We start from the raw sequence: 22,612 nt of genomic DNA on the forward strand, positions 1-22,612 counted from the left end.
GGTCGAGGCCACTCTGCTCACACCAATGTAGAACCCATTGCTTACACTTCTTCCTATTTGTTTTGGTGCCCCTCTCTCTCAGGACAGTTTCCCATATGTTTCAAGATGTTTGCCTATGTTTAATATTTTGTTTATAATTTTTCTGGGGACATCCTTTTGATGTGCTATATGGATAACTAGCGATATATTGCAAATGTCCACCAATAGCTACCAGCAATATATTTCACTTGCTCTATAACCAAGTACCCCTGCTTTAACTTTATATGCTTATTACTTAACCTTATTAAATAATGTGTGGTGTACTACACGTCGAGCTACGCATTAAGTTATGCTCATCTCTATAGCAAACAATTCTATGCATGAGCCTCCTTATAACCGTGCTACCGCACCATGACCGTGGCTAATAGCGCAACCTAACTGCAGTTTTATGACACATCGCTCTACCTAATCGTGTACCCCACCTGTCCTCTTCACTGAGCAGGGAAAGGTGCCTGTAATAGCGATGCAGCTATGCATTCTAGAATACCTATGTAATAATGCACCATACTATAGTGAATACCCACCCAAGCACTGTTAGCATTATAAACCTGAAACCAACGCTTTAACCTTTTGGTCCACTCGTATGTTATTTTAGTTGATGTTTATTAATTCGTTAAATCTTGCATACCTCTAGCTCCAACATTCGGCAATCTGCATGTCTATATCAACATACTGTCACTAAAAAAAATAATGTGCACTGTTTTCATGCCATAACTGTATAGTAACTGTGTAATGCTTCGCTTTCCAAACGCTGTTGTGGCGAGGAAAGATGTCTGTTACCTTTCATGCACGCAAAAATAAAGAATTCAAAAAAAAAAAAAAAAAAACAGCAATTCTGGGTGACAACAAAGAATTAAAAATTTTAGCTCAGAAGAGCAAATTGTGAGTATTCTTCAACATTTGTTTGTTTCCAGCCCAGCTCAATTTAGTGAATATGAAGTTGTTATTTACTTTTGGGTGTTGTTGCTATAGATACATCACTGGTATGCAGATAAACAGATAGTTTATGCAGTTCGAAGTGATGTTTGATGTATTTTAATTATGAATATCACAACAACAAACAGACACTTTTAAGCATCTCGATTGGCAAAAAAAGAATTGTTGTGTAATTTGACACATTAGCCTTCTAGATATGTTATAAAAATAATGAATAAAATCATTTAATCATTTCAATGAGTCTCATCCATTTTAAAACATTAGATGAGGCATCTCGAAACTTTATCGGAAAATAGTCCTATTTAGAATCTAAGAATCTTCATGGCACATGGCACGTCTGCAGACCATCTTTGACCATTTCTTTTAATATCATTTTTCTGAATTTGATAAATTGAACAGTCTGACATCCAAAAATACCCAGCTACAAGTTAGAAAGGCTGCCGAGGTCTGAGATGCTTGATAAATTGTTAGCTTTGTATTTTTCTGTCGTACATTGCCCAACTCTATAAAAGGAGCAGAGACAACATGTAATATAAAATGTTTCTGAAGTATACTGCTGCTAGCCAGTACAATACATTATCATTCATAGTGTACGGAATATATAATAATATATCATCACACATATGACATACAAATGGTGATTTCACACATTCACAAATAGCTGTTTTTTTCCTCGGCGATTTATATACTAAATTGTTAGTTTACCATACTTTTATGTAATAACTATGCACCCCATGTTAAAATGTACACTGGTCAGCCACAACATTAAAATCACAGACCGGTGAAGTGAATAACATTGAATATATAGTTACAATGGCACCTGTCAAGGGGTGGGATATATTAGGAAGCAGATCTGAGTGATTTTGACAAGGGCTAAAAAGTAATGGCTTGACGACTGGGTCAGAGCATCTCCAAAACAGCAAGTCTTGTGGGGCGTTCACAGTATGCACTGGTTAGTACCCACAAAAAGTGGTGCAATCCTTCAGCGGCTTCCAACGCCCACAGATGACGACCCTAACTATATTTTCACTAAATGCTAAAGGCCTAAACACCCCTCATAAAAGGAGACTGGCTCTGGCTGAAGCTACTAAGTTTAAAGCCCAAATTGCGTTTTTTCAAGAAACCCACTTCCTTAAAACCAAAATGCCCAAATTCACCTCCGCACAATTCCCCCTAGGGTTCCATTCTGGGTACACGAAGAAAAAGAGGGGCGTCTCTATTCTGATACACAAGGATGTTACCTTTAAGCTCCAAAAAACAATTAAAGACAAGGAAGGCAGGTTCCTTTTACTATGTTGCACTATAAATGAAGACCCATACACACTACTGAATATATATGGCCCGCATAGCAATCAAAGAGATTTTCTGTCCAAAATCATATCCTTAGCCCATAGATTCACCTGCACGAACCTAATCATAGGAGGTGACACTAATTTTATTCTCGACAGCAATGCCGACACAACCTCCGCCCACAGGGTAAATAGAACGACCTCGCGAAAACGCACTCTCCTTACACAGCAAATACGACAGACAATAAATGATGCAGGCCTTATAGATATATGGAGGATACTGCATCCCTCTGAAAAGGATTTTACCTTTCATTCGCAGGTATATAATTCATACTCCAGAATAGACAGGTTTTTAATACCCACTGCTCTGACCCGAAAAATCATCAATTCACAGATAGGGATAATGACATGGTCAGACCATGCACCTGTGCTACTCACAATACAGGAACACTTCCCACACAAGGGTCAAGGCACATGGAGACTCAACGAAACGTTACTACACGACCCACACATAGTCAAAAGCATTGAAGACGATATCCACACCTTCTTTGCTATAAACGATGCAAGAGAGACTTCCATAGCCACGAACTGGCAGGCCCACAAGGCCGTAATCAGGGGTAATTTGATCAAACATGCCAGCTATAGAAATAAGCAGAGGACTGCTAAATATACAAACCTCATACAACGAATAACGGAGTTGACTCACGCGAACAAGTCAAACCCTTCCCAAGACCACTATGAAACTCTTAAATCTCTTCAAACACAACTAAGTGATATAGAGACAGAAAAAACGAATTATATTTTACACAAATTCCGACATAAATTTTTTGCGCATGGTAATAGATCCGGCGCTACACTAGCGGCGAAACTTAAAGAGCGTTCACCGAATGCCAAAATAGCCTACCTCCTAACGGCCGACAAACAAAAAATACTGCACCCGCAAAACATTGTGGATGAATTCGCTAAATATTATAGTACGTTATACAACCTCAAAGACTCAGAGGGTACACACGTCCCCACCCCTGCCCAAGTCCAAGAGTTTTTATCCAAAATGACCTTACCTACTCTCACAGACGAGGAAATAACAATGATTACGAGCGAATTCACAGAATCAGAAGTAGCGGCAGTAATAAAAAATCTACCCGCGCATAAGTCTCCAGGCCCAGATGGGTTTACAAACCTGTATTATCAAACATTTACGAAAGCATTACTCCCACATATGACCCTGCTTATAAATCACTGTTACACCAAAGGTTGTATGCCTAAAGAGATGCTTCAAGCGCATATCTCCACATTACCGAAGCCGGGCAAACCTGCAGTCGTATGCCCAAATTTTCGACCTATATCCCTTTTGAACTGTGACACTAAGATATATGCAAAACTTATAGCGGAGAGACTGAAAGGGATCTTAACACGCATTGTACATAATGACCAGTCAGGTTTTATTAAATCGAGGCAAGGGTCAGACAACTCTAGAAAAATTCTAAATATCTTGGCCCATATGGACACAAACAGATTGGAAGGTCTTCTCCTAGCGCTGGACGCGGAGAAGGCCTTCGATAGACTGAACTGGTACTACATGGAACAAGTGATGCTTAAATATGGTTTTCCATCATCTTTTATAAAGGGGATCATGGCATTGTATCGACAGCCTTCAGCCAGAGTCACTAGTGCAGGCTTTGTCTCGAGCCCCTTCACCATCACAAATGGGACGAGACAGGGATGCCCATTGTCTCCATTGCTATTTGTGCTCTCCCTCGAACCCTTAGCACACATGATAAGGAACCATGCCCAAATTAGAGGGATACGGGTGGGAACAGACGAATTCAAACTGGCTATGTTCGCTGATGACATTTTCATAACCCTGGCAGACCCCGATAAATCTTTGTCCTATCTCATGAATACCCTCGAAGAATATAGCAGAGTTTCGTATTATAGACTGAACCAATCAAAGACCCAAGCCCTTCCAATTCGGCTACAGCACGAGTTGGTACAGTCGCTTAAACAGCAACACAAGTTTGACTGGAGAACTACACATGTTATGTACTTAGGAGTAAAAATTGCACCCACACTTAGAGGAATCAATACCCTCAATTTATCCCAACTCCCGAACCTCTGCCTGCACACATTACGCAAATGGAAAGATGTGAGGTTGTCTTGGCTTGGGAAAATTAATGCAGTAAAAATGGTGGTCCTTCCCAAACTTCTGTATGTATTTAGGATGCTGCATCTCCCTTTATCACCATCACTGAGCAAACAACTCCAACGCCTTATAAACAACTACATATGGAATAACAAGAAACCACGCCTTCCATGCGTGCTTCTACAAAGGCAGACAAACAAAGGGGGATTAGGCCTCCCTAACATTGCACTTTATCACAAAGCTGCGATACTAGAAGCAGCAATAAAACTGCATGCCCCTCCACATCTATTTCAATGGGTAGATATGGAAAACAGCTACTCCCCAAACTCCTCAGTAGCAGACATGCTATGGACGCCCAAACACCTCAGGGATAAAAATACCTCGGTGCTTCCTACATCCAAACTCACGATCCAGATGTGGGATTACCTACATAAGAAACGTACGAACACTACACAATTTTCCCCGTGGGCCCCAATAACAGCGCTTCAGTCCATATCACCATGGTTGTTCTTCCACAAATGGAAAGAAAAGGGCATATCGCATATTAATGATGTGTACCAACATGGGACCGTAGTGCCATTCCCTGATCTCCAACTTAAGTATGCTCTACCGTCAAGCTATATATTCCCGTACCTCCAACTTAAAAGCATAATTATAGACAGGGTACGTACACCAAGCCAAGATGTTAACACTCCGAACATGGAGCTTATAGCCATGTACAATAGGTGCCACAAAGCACCACTCAGGCCCAAAGCTTTATCCTTAGGATACGCCGTATTACAGCAACATCCTCCTCTGACGAGTTTTGCTTTTGCGACTCAATGGCATAAAGAAGGTCACCCACAATTCACCAATGACCAATGGTTGCAATCACTTGGTGCACTCAAAGGTGTAACATCATGCTATACTCATGTAGAGGCACATAAAAAATTAGTGTATCGATGGTATCTCACTCCACACAAACTACATAAGATTTATCCGAATAGCCCACTAACTTGCTGGCGATGTACTAATGGGATGGGAACTATGAGTCACATCTGGTGGGAATGTTCCACTATCCTACCATTGTGGGCAGAGGTCCAACATCTGGGCAACTCCATGGGACTTTTAAGGGAAATACTTACACCCACCAACTCCATATTCCTAATATTTCCCGATCAGGTCCCTCCACAGGACAAACACCTGTTAATTATGCTAATCCTAGCTGCACGGAACCTTATTGCTTGCCACTGGAAGCAACAGATTTGCCCGTCACCAAAACAGTTACACCACAAAATACAACAATATTTGAAACATGAAACATTGACCTCCTCTACGTCCAAACGTAGAGACATAGCGCACAATAACTGGCTGAGATGGAGCCGTTACATAACCGAAAATCACAGCTCCAAATGATCTGCCGTACAGGCCCAGTTGGTACTACATAAGAGAGTAAGCATTATCCATAAACCTGGCATACAATACATAACTGATAACGAAGGGTTACTCACCCATATCTGTTTCAATCCCGCCGTTAAATACCATTTATAATGCTGTATACACATGGCGCTTCCAGACAGATGAATTTTCCTGATCGCAATCTTATGTTTTGAATGTCTATTTCCCGTCAAAATGCGCCTTCTTTATTATGTAAACGCAATGTACCCACATTTAACCTGCAGGTGTGGTGCAACTAGCTAGAATGTTATGCTTTCAATCCCTGTCTGTTACGCTAAACATTGTATGCTGTTAAGTGTTAAATCAAATCTACTTATGGGTTCTCCCCATAACCCTCCCAATCTGCCCACTGGTGACTAATATGAGTTTTAGCAACTGGCATTTCACTCTCTGGCTTTGTCAAAACTAGATCTACAGTGTTTCTGCATCAACAATCATGCAATGTAGTGTGTCTATACTATATTATGCTTGTATAATAGACTATGTCTATGGAATACCACAATTGTAACGAACTATCTGTATCTACCGTAACACGAAACTTGGATATGTATGTTTGTGGATACCCCCCTCCCCTTTTTCCTTTCTGTATCCCCCCCAATTTCATACTTTGAAAACTCAATAAAATACGAATTTGAAAAAAAAAAAGTGGTGCAATGAATGTCAACCGGTGTACTGGTGTCAGGATCATGGGCGCTCAAGGCTCATTGATGCAGGTGGGGAGTGAAGGCTAGGCTATCTAGTCTGATCACACAGAAGAGCTACTGTAGCTCAAATTACTGTAAAGCTTGGAAACCTTGGGTCCACTCATGTGGATGTTACTTTGACATGTACCACCTACCTAGAAATTGTTGCAGACCAGGTATGGAGGTCTCATCTCACAACTTGCAGGACTTATAGGATCTGCTGCTAATGTCTTTGTGCCAGATACCACAGGACACATTCAGAGGTCTTGTGGAGTCCATGCCTCAATGCATCAGAGCTGTTTTGGCAGCACAAGGGGGACCTACATGATATTAGGTAGGTGGTTTTAATGTTGTGGCTGATTAAATATATATTCATATACATACTATTTACCAATAATGATGTTACACTTTGCATGTAATTTGAAAATGCTATTCCTTCATGGAGGTAGTTTTACCTGGAACAGATATTATGGACCAACATATTTCTCCGTACTTGGCAAGATCAGTGAAAACATTCTACCCAAGCTTTGTGAGGTTTACTACATGCTGAGAATACGATATACTCATACACTTAGTATACTATATACGCAACAATATCACATTTAACATACAATATACCCATAAAATACCTGTATCATACAGGGAGTGCAGAATTATTAGGCAAGTTGTTTTTTTGAGGATTAATTTTATTATTGAACAACAACCATGTTCTCAATGAACCCAAAAAAATCATTAATATCAAAGCTGAATATTTTTGGAAATAGTTTTTAGTTTGTTTTTAGTTTTAGCTATTTTAGGGGGATATCTGTGTGTGCAGGTGACTATTACTGTGCATAATTATTAGGCAACTTAACAAAAAACAAATATATACCCATTTCAATTATTTATTTTTACCAGTGAAACCAATATAACATCTCAACATTCACAAATATACATTTCTGACATTCAAAAACAAAACAAAAACAAATCAGTGACCAATATAGCCACCTTTCTTTGCAAGGACACTCAAAAGCCTGCCATCCATGGATTCTGTCAGTGTTTTGATCTGTTCACCATCAACATTGCGTGCAGAAGCAACCACAGCCTCCCAGACACCGTTCAGAGAGGTGTACTGTTTTCCCTCCTTGTAAATCTCACATTTGATGATGGACCACAGGTTCTCAATGGGGTTCAGATCAGGTGAACAAGGAGGCCATGTCATTAGCTTTTCTTCTTTTATACCCTTTCTTGCCAGCCACGCTGTGGAGTACTTGGACGCGTGTGATGGAGCATTGTCCTGCATGAAAATCATGTTTTTCTTGAAGGATGCAGACTTCTTCCTGTACCACTGCTTGAAGAAGGTGTCTTCCAGAAACTGGCAGTAGGACTAGGAGTTGAGCTTGACTCCATCCTCAACCCGAAAAGGCCCCACAAGCTCATCTTTGATGATACCAGCCCAAACCAGTACTCCACCTCCACCTTGCTGGCGTCTGAGTCGGACTGGAGCTCTCTGCCCTTTACCAATCCAGCCACGGGCCCATCCATCTGGCCCATCAAGACTCACTCTCATTTCATCAGTCCATAAAACCTTAGAAAAATCAGTCTTGAGATATTTCTTGGCCCAGTCTTGACGTTTCAGCTTGTGTGTCTTGTTCAGTGGTGGTCGTCTTTCAGCCTTTCTTACCTTGGCCATGTCTCTGAGTATTGCACACCTTGTGCTTTTGGGCACTCCAGTGATGTTTCAGCTCTGAAATATGGCCAAACTGGTGGCAAGTGGCATCTTGGCAGCTGCACGCTTGACTTTTCTCAGTTCATGGGCAGTTATTTTGCGCCTTGGTTTTTCCACACGCTTCTTGCGACCCTGTTGACTATTTTGAATGAAACGCTTGATTGTTTGATGATCACGCTTCAGAAGCTTTGCAATTTTAAGAGTGCTGCATCCCTCTGCAAGATATCTCACTATTTTTGACTCTTCTGAGCCTGTCAAGTCCTTCTTTTGACCCATTTTGCCAAAGGAAAGGAAGTTGCCTAATAATTATGCACACCTGATATAAGGTGTTGATGTCATTAGACCACACCCCCTCTCATTACAGAGATGCACATCACCTAATATGCTTAATTGGTAGTAGGCTTTCGAGCCTATACAGCTTGGAGTAAGACAACATGCATAAAGAGGATGATGTGGTCAAAATACTCATTTGCCTAATAATTCTGCACTCCCTGTACTTAGCATACTATGTACCCATAATAATATCACACTTAGTAAGTTAAAAATGCATAATTATATCACATGTAGGATTTATACTGGGGTTTGCTGCTCCATTCTGGAATGGCAGTCGAAAGCTCTGACCGATGCTCAGCAGTGCAGGGCTTAGCTCATTTTCTGCTTAGGAACATTTAACTCTCCTATATTAGTGGAGGCAGGGAATTGTGCCCGGGAAACACCACATAAGAAGTAAAACTATTTTCCTTTTAATTCACAAAACACAGAATTGTAGTGAGTTGAAAACAAAATTTCAAAACTTATATAAAAAGTTCTGATTTGTAAAAATTCGAAAACTTTTTAATCATAGCCAACATCCCTCCGAACATTATGGTAAATGTAACCGAGCAAACAGCTGAAGAGACAATCTTTATTTAACACACCTGGTCTTAGAAACTGTTACAGTAATGCACAATCAGTACTCTCTCCAAAACGTGTTTTTCAGGGGTTGTGATTCATATATACACAGTGGAACCTTGGAACTCGAACGGTTAAACAATTCTGAAGTCAAACTAAAATTTTGAGTAAAAAATATTTTGGTATGTGAACGTTCCTCGGTACCCGAATACATCACGCGACATTCACCTCTATGGTAATCTCGGTGGTAAACTCGTTGGTACGTCGTTAGTGTAACGCATTGCCATTCCATTCTGTTAGGAAACAGCTCTCTTCTCTAAGCAAACAGCTCCATTCTGTCAGCAAACAGCTCCATTCTGTCAGCAAACAGCTCCATTCTGTCAGCAAACAGCTCCATTCTGTCAGCAGAGCTTGATTCTGCCAGCAAAAGCTCCATTCTGTCAGCAAACAGCTCCATTCTGTTAGCAAAAGCTCCATTCAGTCAGCAGAGCTCCATCCAGTAAGCAGAGCTCCATCCAGTAAGCAGAGCCCCATTCAGTAAGCAGAGCTCCATTTAGACTTCAGAGTTCAATTCAGTCCTCAAATTGAGTTCAATCAGTCAGCAAACAGCTCCATTCAGTCTTCAAATAGAGTTCTATTCAGTCTTCAAATATAGTTGAATTCTGTCAGCAAACAGATCCATTCTGCCAGTAAAAGCTCCATCCAGTCAGCAGAGCTCCATCCAGTCAGCAGAGCTCCATTCAGTGGGCAGAGCTACATTCTGTCTTCAAATAGAGTTCTATTCAGTCTTCAAATAGAGTTCTATTCAGTCTTCAAATAGAGTTCAATGCAGTCTTCAAATAGAGCTCCATTCTGACAGCAAAAGCTCCATCCATTCAGCAGAGCTCCATTCTGTCAGCAGGGCTCCATTCAGTCTTCAAATAGAGCTCTATTCTGTATTCAAATAGAGTTCAATTAAGTCTTCAAATAGAGTTGCATTTAGTCTTAAATAAATGTAATTAAGTCTTCACGTAGAGCTCCATTCAGTCTGCAAAAACTCCCCATGGGTCCCAAGGATATTAGCCAACCCAAGAGGAAAATTGTGCAATTGTGACAATAGAGTTGAAGAAAGAAATTATTTTAAAACATGAAAGTGATGTCCGTGTCTCTGATCTAGCAACACAGTTTGGTATGGCCAAATCTACAATTTGTGCCATATTAAAAAATCCAATGTTTCTAGAGGGGTGAACGCGATTACAAAACAAAGAAGCCATACACTAGAAGAAGTAGAAAAATTGTTATTGATATGGATAAATGAAAAACAGTTAGCCGGTGATAGCAATAATTTGTGAAAAAGAACATTTGCACGCTGATCTTGTGAAAATCACCCCTGAAACGAGTGCTGAGAGTGAAGTTTTCAAGGCAAGTAGAGGGTGGTTTGAAAAGTTTAAAAGGAGAAGTGGCAAACACAGTGTGGTGAGACATGGTGAATCTTCCAGTGCTAACAAAGATGAGGCTGAAAATGTTGTTGCTGAATTTAGAGTCTATGTAGAGGCTGAGGAATTTTATCCTCAACAAATGTTTAACTGTGATGAGACAGGCCTGTTTTGGAAGGAAATGCCAAAGAGGACCTACATAACAAAGGAGAAATCATTGCCAGGACACAAGCCAATGAAGGACATGCTAACCCTGTTGTTGGGTGTGAATGCGAGTGGGGATTTTAAATTGAAGACTTTGCTAGTCTACGACTTGGAAAACCCGAGGGTTTTTAAGAAAAACCATGTCCTGGAAAGCAAATTGCAGGTGATGTGGAGGGATAACAGCAAAGCTTGGGTAACCTGGCAATTATTTATTGAGTTGGTTCATGAGGTGTTTGGGCCAAGTGTTAAAAAAATACCTACAAGAAAAACATCTTACCTGTCAAGGCTCTGCTTCTTATGGATAATGCTCTTGCTCACCCTCCAGGATTGGAGGACAAATTGATGGAGGAGTTCAGTTTTATTACTGTGAGGTTTTTGCCCCCCAATACAACTCAGTACACAGGCTGTCCCTGAAAGAGTCTATGATGGTATTGAACAGGATGCTCCTGTTGTTGAAAAAATTGTGTCTCTGTGGAAATCAATGGGCTTGGAGGTGAATGATGAAGATGTGGAGGAGTTAGTGGAGGATCACCAGAACAAACTCACCACAGAAGAGCTCCAAGACCCTCAGAGGGAGCAGCAAAAGAGGTCATCTGAGGAATTGTCTTCAGAGGAGGAGGAGGAGGGAAGGGAAAATTTTCCTATTGCACTGATCAAAGAAATGTGTGAGAAGTGGGTTGAAGTGCCAAATTTTGTTGAAAAATATCACCCTGATAAAGCTGCTGTAAGTCATGCCACAAACATGTTCAATGATAATGATATGTCTCACTTTAGAAACATAGGCAACTGCAGGTCTCAATAGACAAATTTGTAGTGAAGAAAAAAAGTGTCCAGTGAGCCTCAATCAGGTTTCAGTGGTGTGAAACGATCAAGGGAAAGAACGCCAGAACAGTTAGTACCTATTGTAATTACAGTGACTTCCCATCCAGACAATGATAGGTCTTCTCCTTTCCACCTACGCCATCATTTCTCATCATTACAATTAAAGTGAAGTGACATTTTCATTTCATTAACTGTACATTGTGTTTATTATTTTATTTGTATATGGTTTTATGCATGTAAGGCATTATTAAACAGTAAAATTTGTGTTAAAATGCTGTAATTTTGGGGGTCTGGAACAGATTACTCAAATTAACATTAATTCCTATGGGAAATGTTGATTCGGTTGTCTAACAAATCGAAACTCGAACAGCCTTCTGGAACAAGGTTCCACTGCATACAGAAACACTACAATTGCACAAAAAGAAAAGAGTTCTGGGATGCCTAAATCACGTATGCTGGTGTGCTCACACAATAAAAAAAATCTCTGGATGTGCAAGCTGAAACACTGCACATCCAGACTCCAACCACCATGACCACTTATAAAAAGCAGAAGTGGCCATGGTGGTTGGAGTGACCCTTTACCAAGCCTTGTGCTTACTAAATGCAGTCCAGAATTTATTTAACCTAAAAAAATGATATGTTATACATATGCGATTGGTGTCCCGTACTTTAACAAATTGGCTAAAATATACTCTTTTTTTTTTTTTTCAATCAGTTTAATTTGCTAACAGTTTCGCAAATAAATAGAAAATTGTTAAAATTGCTGACATGTAACAACCAATTCTTCATTGAAAGTTAACCCCTTAAGGACACATGACATGTCTGACATGTTATGATTCCTTTTTATTCCAGAAGTTTGGTCCTTAAGGGGTTAAACAGATGTACCAAATGGGATTAACGGTCACTTTATCTTCTAAATCTATTGGCTTGGATGCCCTCAACAGAATTTGACATCTCATCTATTCACTTCTCTAACAAAAAAAAAATTCCACATTTCATGCTTCCTACGTCAAAACAGGTAGAGGTCCATAAATCACCTGTCTTATTGCCTTGGTCATCTCAAACAAGACTTGACCCTTTGTTAACTCGTGATTTATAATCGGGGCTGTTTTTTTTAATTCACATCAAACTTGCCACGCCACATTTGCTGCAGTACTGTAACCACTTTTCAAAAAGGCCCACGAGACAGTAAATTTATTGTCTATGAACTGTGAAGAATTACATCAAGCAAAGTGTTTTGCATTTACAACTCACAGGCAATGGAACTATTGGCTTATCATTATTCTTTGTAGATGGCGTGCTAGAGAGTGATGTAGGCTATGACGTAATGAAACTGTATATAAGTGGAGAATTTTAATCGAGAAGACACTTTTGTTTAGGAACAGATTGTGATAATACCCAGGTCTCAGAAGCAGACTCCTATTCCCGTCCAGCAACCATGCATCAGCTTACATTTTTTTGTTTTGTGCTTGCCAGCTTTTCCTCTCCTCTAATGTCACATCCAATAATTGACTCTAGTGAGGTCTCATATCAATTGCCAGGTAAGAGAAACTTCATTGTTTTTTTGTTTTTTTGTCCTTTCCTGAAATGTCAAATTAGATTTTATTTTAAATGTATTGTATAGGTTTCATTTTACTTACTTGACTTCAAAGAGAATCAAGGACATTACTTTGCAATCCATTAATTCAAGATATTGATTTAATCCATTCATTTGTGGTTTTCGGATGCATTGTCATTGAGTTATCAGGGATGTTGCCTATTCTGTTTTAATGCTTATGATTAAATGCTAGATTTACTAATTCAGGTTTAACCCCTTAAGGACCAAACTTCTGGAATAAAATGGAATCATGACATGTCACACATGTCATGTGTCCTTAAGGGGTTAAATGTAGATAGAAGACAAAGACAAATGTATTTGCTTAAATTAGAACAGTTGTTTATCTATAAATTACACCATTGAATAAAACATTTGGAATCACATATTACTTTAGTCAACATTTTTTTTTCAAGTGATGCTGTATTTTCTTTTACATTTAAAAGTGTATCAAATTATTCAGTCCAGGCACAGGAATATGAAGAGGAAAAATATAAACATTGTTTAATTCATCTTCCTTTCTGGATGGTTTTACGATGCTGTTTGCTAGATGAAAAGGATATAATTTATAAAAATATATGATTAATAGAGAGCAAAGTTGGAGGCACCCAGTGGCACGATAAAGAGGTGGTAATTTAGACCTTTAATTTTATTTTTCACACCTTACAAATACATGTTTGTAAAATATAGGGATAAGTAAACATAAAATGAAAAATTACAGTTTCCCTTTAACACTTATCCAATTTACAAAATATAGGACTTTATTACAGACAAGTGTTGTTTCCCAATATTACATAATTATTGAATTATGCAGCCTCATCCAAAAAAAATAAAAAAAAAAAGAAAAAAAAGAAATCATGTAACGAGACGTTTATATCTTTAAACATAAAGCACTTTTTGAGTACCTAAGAGTATGGTAGCAATATATCACTCATTTTTATTACTCATTAGAACCAAATCTAAAAACAATTAATTTTTTACTTAGATATAGTACGTATGTTTTGTGAGTGCTATCTTTACTACCTTGATATACTGTTTTATATATTTTAGCAGTAATTCAATTCTAATGTGAAAATGTTGAAATAAGGCAACCAGTTAAAATGTATTATCCCTAAATATTAACCTTACAAAGATTTATTATAATAAATTGTTTATTATATTATACAAATGGATAATCTATGATATGCAATTATTTATAGAGTGGCAATATATTCTGAGGGATGGTGTTACCGACAGAACACTTTTTAACATTTAATGTATATAATTAGGACTAGGAAATTTCAGGTCATTTTATTAAGATATAGTTATGAGATTGGGTTTATTAATTTGAAATTGGATTTTCTTTTATTGTTGTTACATTTTAACATTTACAGCAGCTCTCGTCACTTCACTGTTTGCTAATCCCCTTGGCTGGGCTGAAAATATAAAAGTTTAGGCACAGATAAAACTATACCTTCTGGGCACAGTGTGCGTTGAAATCTCACAAATTATTTTAATTTCATAATTTTTTATGTGTGATCAAGGGTAAGAATAACAAAGAGTTACGTTTCAGACAGACAGTTTTATAACATTTTTCCTTTTTCTAAATGGTCTCAGTGGTCTAAGTGGAAAAGCTTCAATAAACTTGGAGCAAATAGTGAAGGTCTTTTTTTTTACATATTAAAAATGATATTAACTATTCCACCAATGTAGCTCCAAACTGGCTAGTTACACAAACTCTTACTGTCCCTTTTAGGAGATTTCAACAATACTAGCATCAATATTTGCCCCTTTTTCCCCAATAAAAAGTAACACTATTAGCGGAGAACCTAAATTCTCAAATGATTAAAACAATGATTAATCTTAATTAATTAATTTTTCATTTTTTTTTTTTTGTCTCCATCTAGACTCAAAGTTGGACTTTGGAGAATTAAATAATTTCGATCAGACATATTTACTGCAGAATCTCCCAGCATTTCTAGGCAAGCATCGTTTGGGGGAAGATAGAGATGATTTTTTCAGTAGAGAAGGTAAATAAGAAATGTATCATAACATAACGTAGGGATTGTATATCGATGAAAAAGATAACACCATGTTCAACTATAATTTTATTAACCATTGGGATTTTCAAACAAATGTAGTGTAAACAATTTGGGTACACCAACAATACCAACGAAAAATAAATCCTGTTTTTTTGTTGTTTTTTTTTGCTGATCTGAGAGTTTAATGGACCATGTCTCAAATGACAATTTATGAACACTGCTTCTTTTGGTCTAAAATGTGAAAATTCAATGCCAGTATTCTACAATAATTCACAGATTAATAAATAAACCTCAAGTGTGTTTTTCATTCTTGATAAGGTTGTTAGCAAGAGCACCAATTTAGCAGAATATGAGAAAATTGAATTAAAGGATTTACCAAAAGCATGATTAACGTTACTGTCCTCGAGATCTACTCATTTTTTTTTTTTTTAAATAGGAAGTATCTCCAGTACCTGTACAGTATGTACTGCTTTGTGTGCCACAAGATATTAGGGGACATTTTTAATGAGTGCCTTGTACTGCTGGGTGATCCCAGGTACACGTTATCAAAACCCCATGATTATATGTGGGAGATTTATCAAGATAAAACATCTGTTATTCTGGAGCAAGGTGCTAAATAAGGAGCAATCACCATGTAACCAAATGGATTATTTGAACATGTAGCGATTTGCTCTCAAAACAGCCCCTATTTCTCATGATATATCTCCCCCACACATCTTTACTGCAGGAGAGGGGACAAAGGGTCTTCTTGTCCCACCCTGAAGACACCAACTGGTCTGATATCCCAAGAAGCTATGGTAGAATAAAGCAATGAGTTTAAGAAGAGATGTGATTTGGGAACACACATTTTCATTGAAAGTAATCAGGGTTTTGTTGTTACCTCTCAGCAAAAGTAGAATGTGCTAAATTGAGACTGCTGAGAATTAGCTAGTGAACTTGGTTGCCAAACCCAGTAGTTCTTCTCTAAGAAAGAGACACTATAGCGTTAGGAACACAAAAACCTATTCCTAATACTACAGGGTCCCGCCACCTATTTAGGTGTTGTCCTCCCTCACCTGGGAGTGATTGAAAGGTGAATCTGACTTACTTTTCTTCCCACTCTGGGCTCGTCACGGCCACTTTGCCTCCTTGGCATTAGGTGGCTAGTGTGCATTTGCAGCAAATTGCTGTGCTACACCAATCAAATGCTGATCTAGGAGCACTAGTTGATTGAAAACTGAGTTTGACTCAGCAGTGCCTCTAGTGGCTGTCAGGAAGACAGCCGTTCACTAGAGATGTGTTTAACCCTACAATAGAAAAAAAAAATGAGGGATTGGGGGCACACCAGTAATATGCATTTCTCAGCAGGGGTGCTGTTCGAAAAAATAAAGTATACAAAACTGCAATATTTTACATTGCAGGGTTAAAACCAAAGGGCCACTGCACCCACACCACTTCATGGAGAAGAATTGGGAAAATTCTCTGTGAGCTAAGCTTTCAATTCAGCTACCCTGTCTTTACATTTGAAACTCACTTTGAATTAACTTTGAATTCTTATTTTAGTAAATAACCCATGCAATTTCTCAAATATTGGGATTTAATTAACATTATTTTATTTTTTTTACTTGGTCAATTCAGGCAGTTGAGTAAAAGTGTCACATATACATATTAAAAAGTCATGGTTCAAGTCTTCCCACGGCCTACTTATCTTTTTTTCATCCCTGACACCCTGGGGTGTCCTTGTTGCCATCGATTAGTTACATTCAGCTGATTTGTTACAGCAATCCTGACCTATAGTCTAATGCTAAACACATGTTAACACCTTTCCTATTGTTTCCTTCAATTAGGACTCAGTCTAGGTACTTACAACATGGAAGACAGCATGAAAGAGGTGAGCTATCAGCTGCTTTGCTATACATTTGAGAACGCCTGTTATTTTCTATTCCATAATATAAAAAAAAAAAGAATAATATAATCATTTGGTGAATAAAGAGCTGCCATTATTATGTTTGATCAAATATAGAAAGATTAGTTTAATAATATTCCAAATCGGAGTGGGCAGAGAAGCAATTGTCATTGGGATGCTTTGATAACCAGGAACTGACCAAAAAGCAACGTTTAATTTTTGATGAATAACCCTTGCTGCCAGATCTTTATCATTGCTGCACACTTATCTTTATGCTCAGATTGTTACTATATTTTTTTCCTATAATCTTGGGGCAAGATTCTGCATTTACTGAAGAGACCCCTATGGGCCCAAGATAAATATTACACTCCTTCCCGCTAGGTTTGGACATTTTAGGCTGCATTTAATATTTCATACTAGATTGCCTCTTTTCAGGGCAATGTTACTATTTTAATTACACTTTTGAATCAGATATGTAATTATCTTTATTAATTTGATGGATTTTAATTTTTCAGACAAATTAAAGTTTTAAGACACAACCGCAACATATTTGCATTTTTGTTGAAATTCCATATTTCACCACAAGGTGTTCCGGAAATCAAAATGCAACAAAGTAATTACTCTTTTGATAAAACCTTCAATGTGTGTAGGTCCTTCTATGCTTCTTACGATGATGCTCACTAAATAGTGCATGTCTCCCTACCATCTTTAGTTGGGGCAGTCTTGATTTTTGGGCCCTGTACTGCCATCCTGTCTTTGTTCCCTGGTATCCTCTTTTTGGAGTTTACAGGTAACTGTCCACAAAGAGAGTAGCACACTCACATCATTAGACTTGCTCGTGCTGCACTTAGGGCTCTAGGATCCTGCGGAGATCACTGAAACAGTGCTTCTTGCATGGTCTGCCCTCAGTTAGCTAGCCTGCTTGATTGGCAGGCAACGTGGCATACATTCACACTGACCTGCCAGTAATCCGATCGCCTCCCCCCACTTTCAGAGCAGGTCCGTCCCTTTTGGGCAAAGCCAGTGACAAGATCGCGTTGCCCATTTACCCCTCTCTCATCAGTGTCCCACCTTTGTTGGGGGTTATGTTAGTGAATGACAAAGCAAGTTCAGGCCAGTGTAGCTTGACTTGCAGGGTTATTCACTTAATTATGAATCACTGGGAATTCACTTTAAGTTTGCAAATTTTAGACAGAAATCACCAAATGGGAAACATCCATCAAGTCAGCTATGTTTTCCATTCCTTGGGTAAGTCTACAACAATTCACCTTTACAGTTTGTCAGTCCTCAAACAAAATTAGAGGGCTGCTAAATTTCTTACGCTGACAAGGGATTTAGTATTTTGCATCTCTAAATGCACTTGTACCTCTAAATGTTTAACATGATAGATGTATAAATAGGTCACTGAAGCAAACGTGACAGACATTTGTGGCTGCACATACCTATTGCCACCAAATGAACAAAACTGCTATAACTGCCCCAATGTTAAAAAAAAATGGTAATGTCTTTTTTATTAAATTAATTACAGTGATTTGGTTTTACCACATTTTATTATTTTTGAGTTTCAGAATACACCAAACAATAATTTCATTTCCATGCTTGTTGTTAAAAAGCCGCTATTAAGCATTTCTACTACCAATAGCCAAAATATGTTGTGGCTAAAAAACAGGTTACCAAGGTCCACTCATGTCCTTAAGACCTGCACTCTACCCACCTCCACCAATACTGACAACCACATATCACTTATCATTCGACAATTATTATTATTATTTGATTATTTATATAGTGCCTGTAAAATGACAGCAACCGGAAATATAGCATTTATCCACGTGTATCAATGATTGAAACAAAGCATGTACTGCCTAGGTGAACAAACTTACTTCTAATTGGCATCGACATTTAGGTTTCTCCTTCCACAAGCTGCACAGCCCATCTGCAACACTGGTCAACAGCATTGTCTATGCCCACAGCCTCCACATCTGGTATCTAAACTGTGAGTGGAGACTTCTCATATAGCACAGATCTACATAACTCTGATCCCTTACATAATCCTAGAATTAGCAATTGTTTGTCTATGTCACCATAACAATCAGGTCCTAATCCATAATGGAATGTTCTAAACATTAAACATTTATAAGGTTCTGTCCTTAAGGTTCTATTTATCTGTGGGTGTTCAAGAAGTAAACTATTCCATTGTGGCATAATGTTTGCACAGTTTAGCTTCTGAAAACGGCATGAGATATCTGGTCATTATAGTGATATTGGGAAAGATGTCTCCCAAGTAACACACAAACCTGAAGAAGTACGAGCTCTGAGACTCTATATAGGAACAGATATCCCATTGGAGAGGTGAGGACTGGTAACTTTTTGCCTGGATGTCAAGAACAAATGAGTGGCCTGTTATTACCCATTCGAAATGGCCTTCACAACATGGCAGATCATTCACAAAGAGCTGCATACCCTTGTCACAACTGCCACAATGACAATTGGTGTTATGATTATGGTACAATTGACACTGTATCACCATGGTCTGCAGTCACTTGTAAACAGACATCCAGATGCAGATATCCAATGGGAAATATCCCTGTGGATCAGTTGCTGTCAGCCCATTCACAAACCCATATTGTGCTAAAACAACAAAGTCCCTTTACAATAACTGCCTGCTGCCTCACGTATGCATTTACTAACAAACATTTCAACGCACTTCATACTGACTAATGACCTTCAACGACAACCCCGGTAGTTAGTAGCTTAGGGAGACAATTGCCATTGCCCCCTTGCAAACTCTCCCATGCCTTACCCCCTGAGAAACCTGGATTGAAACTAGTGAAGGTGGATAAACGAAGTTTGGGCAAATTAAAATTGCACCCACCATGTTGTGATGCTGCTGGACATATTTTGACTACATTTACATTCAAATTAATGTTTTTTCTGCATTTGTTTTTCAGAGTTTGTTTGGCAAGCACCCAAGGATATCATTGTTGAACCGTCTGCAAACAAAAGACAAAAAGCAGTATAAGAAACGGGGCAGTTTGTCAGAATGCTTCTGGAAATACTGTGTCTGAAATTAAGGACAAGGAGATATTCTGCTTATGTCTACAAAACTTGATTTGCCCCGGAAAGCTGTATAAATTGACGCCTGGTTTAAACCACCTGAGTAAACTGTAAAGCGAGGAATGTGTAGGCTAGAATAATTAAGTATATATTATTTTTCATTTTGAAATTAATAAATATTTTATGTATTGCAAATAGTTGGTATATTTTTTCTGCTTTCCAAAATAGCTGTTTAATAAGATATGAAAATAAAAAAAAATGACAAAGACTGAAGGTTAAGTTGTGTTTTTTGAGTAGTGTTAAAACTATCTGAAAATTACAAAATGTGTTCACTCTGGTTATTAATCTTGATTAAAAATAAATGAATAAAATAAAATGCACCAACACACACAGAACAAGAAAACAAACAAACTGATAGGTGAACCATACACCAAAATTCTAGTGTCAAATGAGAACAGATGCAGCAAATTAATGAGCAAATCCTCACGGAGGAGAACTCTCACCAAAATCACAATAAAGAAAAGTTAGCAATGAATAATGCCGACTAGTTGCATTCTAACCAAGTGCTACCTGTGCCTTACAGAAATGCCATCCTTGAATATAAGCTTTAACTCTTCAAACCCTTCATTTTATTGCCTTCATGTTTCTTAACCGTTTTCACTAAATCTAAGGATTCTGGGTTTCTACCCATTTAAATCCCCCGACCCACATTTGAATAATTCCCAAATCAAGGGAGTCGTATATAAATTTCTTAAGTACCTACTTTATGTCTCTAGGTTCTCAGGAAAACTGAGAATGAAGGATCAAAGCTGGTATTTTACCAACAGGTCAGCATAAAATATATGCCCAGTAGAAACATTAATCTGGTTTGCATTTTTGGCAGTTCTACTTGGTACACACTGGAACAGTAATCCCACTGAGGGATGGGAGGTTGGAAAAAAAAACCTGATTAATTCCTGACTTGTACTATAAAATAGTTTTACTGAAGCCGATAATGAGCAGGTAGAGCTTATATCAAGTGTGCCTATTCACATAGACACATTAATCTTTCTAGTTAATGCATTGGTTAAAAATTCCAATACACTATCACAGCAATATCCCTAGAGGCACATCTTTGACACCCATTGGGGTTTAAGATTTTAATTCACTGTAGCCCCTGGTCTCTTCTCTCTTAGGGGACCTGGGAGAGGACATACAGGTATTACATCTAAATTCATTTATAACACAATAGATGGATGTATAGCGTTGCGATATCCAACATTTTTTCCAGCACACAATTTCTTTGTGCTAATTGCAAAACACAAAACACGCAGTATATATAATGTATATTCTTCCGGATACCTCACTGAATTCTTAATGTAATGCACAGCTTGTAAATTCTATATTCCGCAAGGCAACACTTTTTATGTGCTGCCTATCAGTACTTATAAGTGACCACGAAATGTGGATACGGCTACCTTAAGGTGCCAAAATCAGGACATTTGGGAGCCACAGAACATGGTGGAGTTTCACAGAAAATCTGCAGCAATTCTACAATGCTATAACTTCATATGAAATGTTGAATATCTGATTGCACTGAAGGAATTAGATACAGTCACAGTCTGACAGGGCTATTTACTAAAGTGAGAACTCAAAGTGAATTTTAAAATTTAGTTAAAAATAGCCCAACTGGAAAAAAAAACCTGTAAGTCAGCTACGTTTACAGTTTGGTTACTTTGGCCTTAAATTTTAATTCTCACTTTAGTGAATAGTGTCACGAATGCACCCTACTTCAAGAGTGTGCGTGACGTAGTTGTGGTGGTCAAAGGGTTAAAGTTCACTATTTGTCTGAACTAGACCGGAAATAATTATAAAAACCCACTTAACACCACCCACCCTTATCCATAATAATATAAATATTACTATTTTAATGCTGCCACCACCAAAACAATTTATAAACGGGGTGCCATGGTCCCCCAGGTAAATCAATAATAAAAAAACACCAAATACAACTTAGAACAATACCTAAGCAATTGCAAAACACTCATTAATAAGTCTATTCAGGTAACGTGATTCTTAACCAGACAAAGGCAGAACTTAAAAAAAGGAATATTTATTATGAGAAAAAAATAGTCACAGTGCATACAAAAAATAGATGATAAATTATTTACACCAACAACAGATAAAAACAAAAGGGATACAATAACAGAAGTCATAATCAATTACTCAGGTTTTTAAAGTAAAACTTATGCCCCAGGGGGTCTCTGGCAAGCAAGATGGTGACTCACTCAGAATTAGATTCTGGCCCCAAGCAAGTACAATACACACTTCAGTATCATTAGATATATACCATGTGGATTACCAAGCCTCGCGCAGAGGTGGAGACAAGGCGTACCTATAATAACTACAAGTGAACACCCCCTTGTGTTCCAGACCAACATCAATCCAAATGGAAACATTTGGTTCTATCTCCTCTTATGTATTTGCTGCAGAAATAAAAATTGCGTCTATG

General features: G+C 38.2%; 1 protein-coding gene across 1 annotated transcript; it reads left to right on the top strand.

Annotated features, from left to right (window-relative positions):
- The first annotated feature begins 12,924 nt into the window (after nt 1–12,924).
- UTS2 (urotensin 2) lies at nt 12,925–20,325 on the top strand. Its single transcript, XM_063436093.1, has 4 exons — nt 12,925–13,108; nt 15,048–15,170; nt 17,009–17,052; nt 20,016–20,325. Exons 1-4 carry the CDS (start codon nt 13,006–13,008, stop codon nt 20,130–20,132), a joined length of 387 nt encoding a protein of 128 aa, XP_063292163.1. The 5' UTR covers nt 12,925–13,005; the 3' UTR covers nt 20,133–20,325.
- The last annotated feature ends 2,287 nt before the right edge of the window (nt 20,326–22,612 follow it).

This window comes from Pelobates fuscus, chromosome 11, assembly GCF_036172605.1.
Source record: "Pelobates fuscus isolate aPelFus1 chromosome 11, aPelFus1.pri, whole genome shotgun sequence".
Classification (NCBI taxonomy): Eukaryota; Metazoa; Chordata; class Amphibia; order Anura; family Pelobatidae; genus Pelobates; species Pelobates fuscus.